Source organism: Acomys russatus, chromosome 26 (genome assembly GCF_903995435.1).
Source record: "Acomys russatus chromosome 26, mAcoRus1.1, whole genome shotgun sequence".
NCBI classification, from domain to species: Eukaryota; Metazoa; Chordata; class Mammalia; order Rodentia; family Muridae; genus Acomys; species Acomys russatus.
In genome coordinates, this window is record NC_067162.1 from 14787580 (window position 1) to 14798924 (window position 11345).

Genomic DNA, 11345 nt, shown 5'->3' on the forward strand with positions numbered 1-11345 from the left:
TAGATATAGTGGGTTTTTAAGGGGCCTGTAAGAAACCCAGATTCTATTTCTGGTTCCAGGAAAGCCAAGGCAGGGCTCAGGCTCAGCTTCTTCCCTATGCCTCCCCAGGAGGCCTGCATTGTAAAGTGGGCCCTGCTAGATAGAGGTGGTGCTCACTACCTGTATGGAGAGGTAAGAACAGGTGGGTGGGCTTTGTGTTCTCTTGTGGCCCAGCATGAGGGCCCACCGGTGTCCCCAATGCTTGGCCTCCATATCTCCTTATTCCAGTCAGGATGGGACAAGTCTTAGCTTCTCTACAGCATGTACAGGGAGTCACCTTTAAGCACTCAGAGGGAGATCTGGGTTACAAAGCATGCCTCTGTCCCAGGCTGTGCCTTGGGGGCACATGAGATACAGGTGGGAGGAAGAGGCTGACAAATGTTTAACCATTCAGGACCCTGACCTGTGAGTGATAGAATCCCAGTTCATCCTGCTGTAAGGTAACGACAAGGGGACTGCATTGGCTCGTGCAGCTCTGAAACTCAGTTCTGCTTCCTCACTCGTGTCCTTGGTAAGAGGAAGGAGCCACAAGGAAGGCAGACTGTCCAAGGGAGGTGGTTCAGCATGGCCTGAAGCAAGCCTCTGCTTTGGTTTGGTTCCTGAGGAGCTAGGATGCTGGCTTTGAGTTAAGGACCCTGCCTGGTGGACCCTCTCATCTTCACAAAGCCACAAAGCTCCTTTTGAAGCCTGCTGTACATAGCACTCCCTCCCTTCTTCCTAGTGGGAGTGCAGGTATTTCTTGGTGTGCCCAGGCAGACAGGCAAACAGGCTGTCATTTCACTGTATCTGTTGCCTGGGGCTCGTGTCCTAGCTAGTCCTCCAGGTCTCAACATGTGACCTTTTGGGCTCTCAGTCATATAGGAACCAGTTATGGTTACCTATGTCAGTCAGCTTTCTGTCGCTGTAGCAAATACTAGGCTACTCAACTTACAGAGAGACCAGGCTTACTCCAGTTTGTGACCAGTTAGCTCTGTTGGTTGGGTCTGCGGCAAGCCAGCGTTTTCTGGCAGATGCGAATGGCAAAGCAAAACTGTTCGCCTTGGGGCCTGAAAATAAGAGGAGAGAAAGAAGAAAAGACTGGATCCCACAGTCCCTTTTGGGAGAATGCCTCTGGTGACCTAAAGGCCCACCACAAGGCCTTATCCCCTAAAAGCTCCACCAGCTCCCAATATGCCACCCCAAGACCACATCTTTATTATAGCAATTTTTAGAAACAATTATAGCAGCCCCCGTTGCTGTGTGCTGGACCCTGGTAACAAAGTTGGTTCTTCAGCTTTGTGCTGACGTCACCGAGTAGGACCCCAGGCCTTCTGAGCCATACGACACCTGAAGAATGCAGGCAGTGGCCCTTGGTTTCCTTGTCTGTCACCTCCATCATGAAGATGGTGCCACTCTGAGAATAGGTGGCATTGGCTATGCAGGGAGCCATGGGAAGGACAAGAAGAAAAGGAGTTCTGGGTGGCCTTGCCAAAGGAAGCGAGACAGCCAGGAGTATGCCAGGAGTGAGCAGCTGGGGGGTGGGGGGCTGAGTCTAAAACTGGCGTGTTTCCCCACCCCTACCCCCGCCCCGGCCAAGGTCTGTCCTTTGCATGTTCTGGTCTGGCCTTTCAGAGGCTTTTGCTAAAGAGTAAATTAGTTATCAGTGTTGATAACTTGGAGTATTTCTCAGACGGCCAAGTATGTCAGAATCCATGAAGAATTGCCGGCAAGTTAACTGTGAGTGTGTCCGGTGGATACAGTGTATTTTAAACCAAGTCACTGTCTCTCAGACAGCTGACCACAGATACCCGGGGCACAGAAGTCCTAATAAGGGGTGCTTATATCCCCCTGCCCCGTCAGAAATCTCCGAGACTCCTCACAGAACACTGCTGGAGTCCCCGTTCTTGTTTAATAGGTAACAGGCCCAAAAATAGGTTTCTCAGAGGTCAGTTTGTCTTCAGTGACTCTTACCTCATACTACCAAGGCAAAGGGCCTTCAACAGTAGAGTCCTGGAGGCTGCAGTGTAGGGCTGAGGTGCCAGCCCACCTGGTGAGAGCTCCTTTCCTAGTCTGTGGCCAGCTGCCTTCTTACAGAAGGAGAGCAAGTGAGCTCCAAGAGGCACAGAATGGCAGCACCTGCTCCCGCACGCCCCTCTCCGATCACCTTCGGGACTTCATCTCCATCACTCTCTGAGCCCAGCAACAATGTCCATGGGGATGACTTCAGCAGAGGAACAGGGTCAGGGTTGGATGGGGGAATGCGTAATCCAGTCTGATGTAAGGACACAAATCGCATTTCTGTTTTTCCCTCTAAGAGCACAGGCATGTAGCAGTGCTGGGTGCCTCTCACCCAGAAGGGTTGAGAGCTGGTTTTATAAACCTCTCCCCCTCCCTGGATGAGGCTACTCAGGGAGGTCCCACACAGCCTGTTAAGGACCTCAGTGGCTCAGAGTCACAAGACACTCTGAGTTTGTGAGTTTGCATACTTTGCTCCCTTGATCCTCATGTTCCCTTTTCGTGGGACCACCCACCCGTGTCCCTTCCCTCTGCCCCCCCACCCCCCTCCGCCAGCCGCCATTCCGCTTCTAGCTTTCTTTGAAGGATCAGGAGCCTTCAGTACTGTGGTGGTCACCAACTCTCGTGTTGCTGGTGGCAGAGTTCAGTGTGGCTAAAGTGCATGAGGTGTCTGCTTCCTCCCAACCAGGACATTACCAGCTTGCTGCACACTATCTACGAGGTAGTCGACTCCTCTGTGAACCATTCCCCCACGTCAAGCAAGACACTGCGGGTGAAGCTCACAGTGGCCCCTGATGGGAGCCAGAGCAAGAGGGGCATCCTTTTCAACCACACCGGTGAGAGTGACAGCATAGGAGCCCACTTTAGGAAGGACCCAAGTTGGGAGGGGACCCAGCTTCCATGGACAGTTAGTTACTTGGTGTACTGAGGGGCTCCAGCAGGCCTGAGGGGGAGGAGGAAGAAGGAGGGAGGGGGAGGGGAGAGGGAGGGGAGGAAATTGCAGGTGGAAGGTCCCATGTAAACAAAGGCCTCGAGGTGAGAGACTGGTTATGATAAGAAGCGACATGGACATGTAGTGGAGAGGGTGGCAGGCCAGGCAGTAGAGGGCAGCTTCTGGATCTGGAGGGTTGCGTGGGCCAAGCAGCTTGTTCGGTCTTTGCTGGGCAACCCTGCCACAGAACTGTAGTGAAGGGCTATGGGTGTTTTAGAGGGCATAGTGCCAGGCAGTCCCTGACAGAGCAGGAATAGACACTGACGAGTGTTTCTTGGGTTTCTGGGACTCAGATCTGCAGAGCACGAGGCCCCGGGCTGACACCAAGCCTGCTGAGGAGCTGCGTGGCTGGGAGAAGAGGCAGCGAGCCCCTCTCAGGTACGGCATGCCCTGTGCACAGGCAGAGGCAGCGCCCTCAGGCCAGTGAACAGGCTTCTTGCTTTTAGAATGGTGGGTAAGGGCTTATAAAGCTTTATCTGTCCTCTTGTCACTTCTGCATAAAGAGAGGGAAGGAGAGCTGGTTTTTTTTTTTTTAATATTTTTATTTTAATTTTTTAAAATTTATGTGCATTGGTGTGAGGGTGTCAGATCTTAAGAGTTACAGACAGTTGTGAGCTGCCATGTGGGTGCTGGGAATTGAACCCAGGTCCTTTGGAAGAGCAGGCAGTGCTCTTAACCACTGAGCCATCGCTCCAGCCCCCGAGAAGAGAGTTGTTTAAATAAAAACACCTGATAATGGAATCAGGGCAGCGGGCAAGCGGGGATTTTTCTCATCTGGTGCCAAAGAAGGCATGGGATGGGTGGAGAAGGACCAGTCCTTCATGTGGACATGGAAAAGGCTGGGGCACTGCTGCCTAGGCCGTGAGCTGGATTGCAGGCTCCAGGCTGGCTGGAGGTGGGCGGAGCTGGGTACCTTGAGTAGATCATGGGGAGGTGGGGCTGATGGCACCTGGCATGGGGGAAATAAAGGCACAGACCAAGAGGTTTCTGTCTGGGACCCCCTTCTCCCAAGTCACAGAGGAGAGTGAGCGATGAGCTGTGTGTTTGGCCTGATGTTTCCCCAGTGGACTTCATTCAGGACCTGTGCCTTCCTGCTTAACGTCCATTTTGTCACAGGTTCCAGGGTGACAGCCATCTGGAGCAGCCGGGCTGCTACCACCATTGTGTGGATGAGAACATCGAGAGGAGAAACCACTACCTAGACCTGGCGGGGATAGAGAACTACACGTCTCAGTTTGGACCCGGTAAGGGACTGCTGTGTGCGGTGTCGCTGGACGCACAGTGCTGGCCACTGTTCCCTGAGGACTGAGGCGAGATGTAGCTTTCTATTGGACAGGTCAGAGGGTCTTGTCAGAGGAGGTAGCGTCAGGAGCCATTTTCAAAATGAAAGTAACGCTTGGACAGAAAAGCTGGGCAAAATCCAAGAAAGCGAGAGGGCTGCGAATCCAGCGAAGGCAGTACACCGACTCAGGCCATCCCAGCCCCAGCCTCACATCAGCCACAGCTCTCGTGGCTGCTTGGCCCAGGAAAGTTGGCCTCTGTGGCCTGTGGCCCGTGGCCTCTGTGGCTTGTGGCCTCTGTGGCCCGTAAACTTGTTTCCGTCCTGTTCCCTCTTAATGTTGAGTTCTGGCTGGGTGTCCTCTGTGTCCCCTTTACTCAGAGTACTCCCACCCACCTTAGTTTGTCCAACTGTCATCTCTCAGCAGATGAGAAAGTTCCTTCTCCTTGGAGCAAGGAAGGGTATTAGAGGGCTGGTTTCTCAGATAGAAAGGTGATGGGACCTGGTACCAGATAGTAAGCCAGAGCAGCCAGTGCACACAGTACACACAGTAGGTGCTCATGAAGTGTCTGTTGGATTGGTTCCTAGGCTCCCCTTCAGTGGCTCAGAAGTCAGAGCTGCCCCCTCGAATCTCCAACCCCGCTCGCTCTCGCTCCCATGAGCCGGAAGCCACCCACATCCCACACCGGAGGCCCCAAGGTGTGGATCCAGGCTCCTTCCACCTCCTTGACACCCCATTTGCCAAGGCATCGGAGCTCCAGCAACGCCTCCGGGGTCCTCAGGATGGGAGCAAGCACTTTGTGAGGTCCCCCAAGGCCCAGGGCAAGAACACGGGTATGGGTCACATGGCCAGAGGGGCAAGAAGCAAGCCCCCACTGGTGCCTGCCACCCACACTGTGTCCCCCTCTGCCCACTTGGCCACCAGCCCGGCCCTCCTCCCCACCCTGGCACCCCTGGGCCACAAGAAGCACAAGCATCGAGCCAAGGAGAGCCAGGCAAGCTGCCGGGGCCTGCAGGCCCCACTGGCTGCAGGCAGCTCCACTGTCATGGGGCGGGAGCAGGTAAGGGAGCTGCCTGCCATGGTGGTGTACGAGAGCCAGGCTGGGCAGGCCGTCCAGAGACACGAGCACCATCACCACCATGAACATCACCACCACTACCACCACTTCTATCAGCCCTAAACCCCACCAGGCTGCCACATGAAGGACCCACCCCCCACGCCCCAAGGCATTATTATTCTATTAATTATTGTTATTATGGCAATTATTGTTATTAATAATTATTGTTACTCCACTAATATTTAGCTACCCTTCATGTAGAAGATATATGGAAACACAGAACTAAACTTTTATTTATACGTTGTGGGGATTCTGTGAGTCACCCAGGAAGCGACTCTGGGTTTGGAAGGGTCCCTCGGGCCACCCCCAGCTGCAGGGCCCTCGCAGATCTTCCCAAACCCCAGAAGCTCTCGGCCCAACTGCCCCACCCCAGCTCTTCCAGGAGAGCACTCTTGCCTGGCTCAGCTTCAGAGACCCTCAAAAGCTCCAGAGGCCAACAGCTGCTACCTCTCAGTGTTATTCTGGTTTGACTTTGCCCTTAATTGATTGTAACATGCTACAGGGGACTTCAGCGGACTGCTGCCGCGCCCTCCCTGCCCTGTGTCCTCACGCCTCACCTAGACACACCTTAGTTGTGTTTCCTGGAGGTTCCACCTCACCTTTCCAAAGGGAACATGGCCCTTGGCCCAAGCCACCCCTTTGCCATACGCAGTGTGGGAGTGTCCCTCTCCTCCTTTGCCCTACACACCCCCCCACCCTCCACCCTCACCCCCCCCCCAAAGGATTGTGCTTGGAGCCAGCCTTCTCATTTCGGAAACAGAGAGAAGCAACCACATAAAGACCTGTGGTTTTCCCCAAGATGGCGCCATTGTATGACAGAGGGTGTGAAACCTGAGTTTGCCATCAGCAAATACACTCCGTGGCTCTCTAGCAGCCTTTGTGTCTCTAGGTAGATGCTGCCTGTCCATGTCTCTGTATCTTTCTATAAATACACTCTCAGGTATCTTTGCTGGTGTGCAGACATCACTGCGCTGCTCTACGGAAGCTCCTGCAGCCCACATGTAGCCCGTGCGTTCTCATATAAAGGCCGCCTGCCTGTCCATCAGATGCAGGCAGCCACCTCCCTCTCGTTCCTTTGAGTTTGAAGTCTGCAGTTTTGGAGGGAGACCTGCTTGGATGTAGAAACTTAGGAAGCTGAAAGCCTGGGGCAGCATCCTTGGCAGAATAGGGTTTTATCAGACAAGGGCCTAGGGAGACCAGAAAAGGATCACTGTCAAGTCGTTGGGGCTCCTGCATAAAGCAGGTTCCACTCCCAGGGTCAGTAATCTGAGGAGGGCTGCACAAAGGATGATGATTGGCCATGCTGGAGCAAAGGCTGAGGGACCACAGAACTCATGTACGTGAAGGGTGAGGAGCGAGAGGCACCGGGAGCCATGGCCTGCATTTAGGGAATGTAGCAGGCTGTGTGTAGAGCCCAGAGAGGTGAATGCACTGACTCCCTCCTCTGCCTGTTGCTCATCCTCCTGTAGCTTTTATTCTTGAGGGCTCAGAGAGAGTCTGACCCCAGAAGCTGTCCTTCCTGCTCCTCTGGCTCCCAGGCTTAGCATGGTTGGTGAGCATGTACTTCTGAAGGTAGTGAGCGGTTAACTTTTCTGATTGCTGGTGTGCTTGGGACTGCAGTCCTCAGGACGTCACTGTGAGGAAGCAGGAGGTGGAACTCCAGGGAATGTGGTCAGTGATGCTCAGAGAGGTAAAGAATCCTTCCCTCCCCCACCTCAGTATCCTCCCACTGCCGCCTTGAGACACACAGTAGGTGGCCGTGCTGGGTCCCAGTCTTCAGGGTCCTAACACTGACAGAATATGAGCCCTGGGTGTGCCTCACATGAAGGCACGAGTTTCTATTTGGCCAAGAATATAACTCAGAGGAGGTAACTGCAACCAAACAAAATGGGCAAGGCCTTGTGAGAGCTGGCTTTGAGATGACAGGATCCAATATGAATGAAATTAAAAAAAAAAAAAAGTTTTCCTTGAGTCACACCATGTCAGCAGGCATTTCTGGGTCCAGGACCAGGAGGAAAGAGTTTTCTAGGAGACAAGGCCTGTCTCCCATGTCCTGGGGGTGGGGGTGGGGAGTGGGGGGTGGGGTGGGATTGTGATTGGGCCTGGTTAAGATAGTCACTTCTGAGCCAATCACCATGGGCCATCTGGTATGTGCCCACCCACCACAGCAGGTGGAGTTGGCACTGATGACGGCAGGGGCAGGGGGACCAGTATTAAAAAACAAAAAACCGAAAAAACAAAACAAAACAAAACAAAACAAAACAAAACAAAAACCAATGGCCTCCAGGCCCAGAGTTGCCACAAGCACCTGTGCCTAGGGAGTAGGAGCCTCTGTTCTTAGAACACAGCTTCTGAGCCTGGGGAAAGAGGTCCCCTGCTTCTCCAAGGTTCCATTAACTTCTTGCTAACCCTTACAAGTCACTTATAAAACTAGTGCTGAGTTCACATGTAAAAGATCCAGATAGCCCATAGCAGCTTAGAGTGAAAGGTAAGTCACCAGAGCTCTGCCCCAGCACCCATGTCCAGCTGCCCTCCAGGACTGCAAGTGCAGCGCGGTGGTTGTGACACAGACTGATGCCCCGGTTGCAGGGGCTCAAGGCCTGACTCCCCATGTCCTGGGTGGGTATGCACTGCAAGTGAGATGCTATGCCTTGGTCTCTCCCTTGTGAGTACTATCCAGATGTTAGCTGTCTTCGTTAACCAGAATAAATGCATTTTATGGAACATCTCCTATTTAAATTTCATTAATCTAAAACAACCTTCAAACGTGGAGTTTGAAACAGTCGTGTAACAGTGACCTTGAACTCACCCACCCAGAAGTTCCGTACGCTGACATTTTGTACTATTTCTTTCTGATCTATTTTTAAGAGAAAATCCTGCAGTTATGTTCAAGCCCCTCCCCGCCCTGCTTTTATTTTTACCCCAAGGGGCAATGTAGTGTTCATTCTTAGGCCCTTTTCTCTGCAGCCCAATGCACTTGGGGACCTCCCCTTGAGTCACTGACCTCTGTCCCCCTAACAGCTGATCAGCCCTTCCTTGCTCAGAGACGCTGTCAGCCTCCTGGCAGGCCTGTGGGTCGCCTCTCATCCTTCCCTGTGACACACTGCATAGAGGGTCCTTCCTTGTATGTAACTTGTCTCTCTGCTCACAAGACAGAAAGTGACAGAAGGTGTCAACATAGGACTGCTGGTTTCAAGAGCGAGTGTGGAGTCCGTTTTGAAGCTATTGTCAGTTACCTCTTAAAAGTGGTTATGGCAAACAATTAGAAGTAGCGGGAAGGAGGGAGAAAAGAGAGGGAGGAAGGTAAAGGAAACAATGTCGGATTTCATGTGTAGATGTGACCCAGTTCCTGGGTACAGCTGCTGCTGCTTTCCTGGCCCCCTGAGCTGCAAGCACCCAGCTTCCCTGGGGCCTGGAGAAGTGTCAGGGGTTTTTGAACTTAAGGCATCATGGTCTTGCACCCTGGGCGCACATGTGCACAGCATTAGCTGCCTGGTAGAGGGTTAATTTTCACTTTGCTCTCACCTCTCGTGTCTGGGGAGCATCACACACCCAGCCATGCCAATTAGACATTTTGGCAAAGGGAATTGCCAGGACCTGTTAGGCTTTCTCAGTGTTCGTATCTCAGATTGCTGCTGGCCCTGAGGATCGGCAGCCAGAGAGGTGGGAAGAGTGGTGCTACCTGTCAGAAGTCATAGTAATGAGCAGCCTCTGCGAGTCCTGACCTGCCTTTCATGCTAGGTTATGGGTGCCATCCAGCACCCTCAGCTCTGGGTGAGGGTCAAGGCTGCCAGCCACATGACTGGCACCAGGAGGCTGCACATCCCAAGTTCTCCAAGGCGACCTTGGCCTTTGCCCAGGCTCACACTAGCAACCTATCTTCCAGTGCTGACCTCGGCTTCCTACCCTTTCCACTCCTGCAGGGATACGTCTGCAGTGACACTGGAGATGGGTCAGCTGCCTGCTCTATTGGTACCAGAAGCAGGCACAGGCCACCATCCTTCCCGTCATTAAACTTTTTCCCTCTCCCAAATGTCCCCTCCATTTGGAGCCTCAAGCCTGCTCTGAGCCAGCAGAACTTTGAAACTAGCCCCTCTTCTTAGGAGCTGATGTTCTATACTGTTTTTCCTAATCAATATATTTTCCTTTGAAGGGCTTCCAATGTCCAGCATCTGGTCCCAAGGAGGAAATGGCAGAGGTTAGCCTGGACACCCTGCTCCCAGCTGACTTGGTGGGCTGTTAGCTCCCCCTCAGCCTTCCATGCAGTAGGTGGAGGAATCCTGCTACACGTAGTCCCATCAGCCTGGGAGCTAAGAGCCACTCACTCAGGCCTGAGGCCTTCCTGCTATGACTTGAGCACAGGGCCACCTGTGGGTGGGTGGAAGCTGCACTGAGAATCACTTGGAGGGGGTTCTGCAAGCCAGTCTTTTGGTCCCACATCCTATGATGCTGATTTTGGAGTCTGGGATGTAGCCTGGGCATTAAGAGCTCAGGATCCCAGGGGGTACCCTACAAGGGCAAGGTAGTACTCTGTAGCTGTGCAACATACTCTAGATGACTTCAGAAGGCCCTCTGTGAGAAAATACTTGACTTCTAGGGCTGAAGGACTGAAGAAGCATGTTCAATATAAAATTCCAGGCCCACTCTGGATTAGGGGGATGGGTGCCTTAGGGTTAGGGTACAGGGACAGCACTTTTTAACAAGCTCCCACCCCTGAAGATGGTGGTGTATGTAGCCCCCATATCAATCTGAGAACCCCAGGAGCCTGTGACCCAGGGACTATGTGTATTGAGGTAGAAGGAAGACAAGAAGAGACCCTGTACCAGCAGAGACCCCCAAACCCTATAGAAACCAAAACAAGCGACTGTAAGTTCAGCAGAGGACCAGAGCAGAGGGCTCAACACCTCCATTTGTATAGGCCGTGTTCCTCTCCTCGCCGTACTGCCACTGGCTCTGAGTAGCCCACCCACTCCACTGTCACAAAAAGCCACAGGCACTACGGAGAACTAGATTTACAGAGACCCGATGACTCTCAGTTGGCCCATGTGACACTGACATGGGCACAGTCTTTGCCCTTCCTCACACGAGATGAGGTCTGGCATGAATAAGATTCACGTACATTCTTTTTTTTTTTTTTTTTTTTAAGATTTATTTATTTATTGTGTATACAGTGCTCTGCCTGCATGTACACCTGCAGGACAGAAGAGGGCATCAGATTGGTTTGTGGATGGTTGCGAGTCACCATGTGGTTGCTGGGAATTGAACTCAGGACCTCTGGAAGAGGAGTCAGTGCTCTTAACCTCTGAGCCATCTCTCCATCCCGATTCATGTACATTCTTAGAAACCCCACTTCCTGATTTCTGCACTCAGCCTTGGGGCCCTGGGCCAAGGTTGGCCAGGCGGCAGGAACTCAGTGTGGCCACCACTTTTGTTTCCAAGGTTATGGTTGCCAGGTCCCTCCCTGTGAGAGACTACTTTGGGAGTCACATTTGGGCAGACCCCCACCGCAGGAAGAAAGGTAGACGAGGAAGCCATTTGGGGCTTAGTTCTCAGAGCAGTAGAGGAGGTCGAAGACCTTAAAGGCCCACAGCACTGACAAGATTATCCCTCGCCTTCATTGGAGTTGTGACGCTTTATGCTACTAACATTACTCTCTCTGGATATTCCCGAAAGCAAAATTCTGGGTGCATTCATCAAAGTTGACCCCAAAACTGTTCATCCTTTTTTCCAGACAGGCTGCTCTTCCTGCAAGTCTAGCAGAGGGCAGCAAGCAGTGTGTGCCTCAGAACTTAGTCCTGAGTGTCAAATCTGCTCGACAGTCCCTGAAGACAGGACTCCTCCTTCTTTGGGGGCCCACGGTGTTGTAGGTGGTTAGTAAACAGGACAGTGAGTATGGTGGGGAGGGAGACAGGGCACCTGCTGC

At 52.8% G+C, this 11345-nt stretch overlaps 1 protein-coding gene across 1 annotated transcript in view; it reads left to right on the plus strand.

Moving 5' to 3' along the window:
* Nkd1 (NKD inhibitor of WNT signaling pathway 1) overlaps positions 1-5984 on the plus strand; it is a 69669-nt gene extending 63685 nt beyond the window's left edge. The window contains exons 7-10 of the mRNA XM_051168603.1: positions 2723-2870; positions 3319-3403; positions 4142-4269; positions 4893-5984. Coding sequence (XP_051024560.1) covers positions 2723-2870; positions 3319-3403; positions 4142-4269; positions 4893-5485 — 954 coding nt within the window. The 3' untranslated portion in view covers positions 5486-5984. The remainder of the gene's footprint in view (positions 1-2722; positions 2871-3318; positions 3404-4141; positions 4270-4892) is intronic.
* Positions 5985-11345: the final 5361 nt, after the last annotated feature.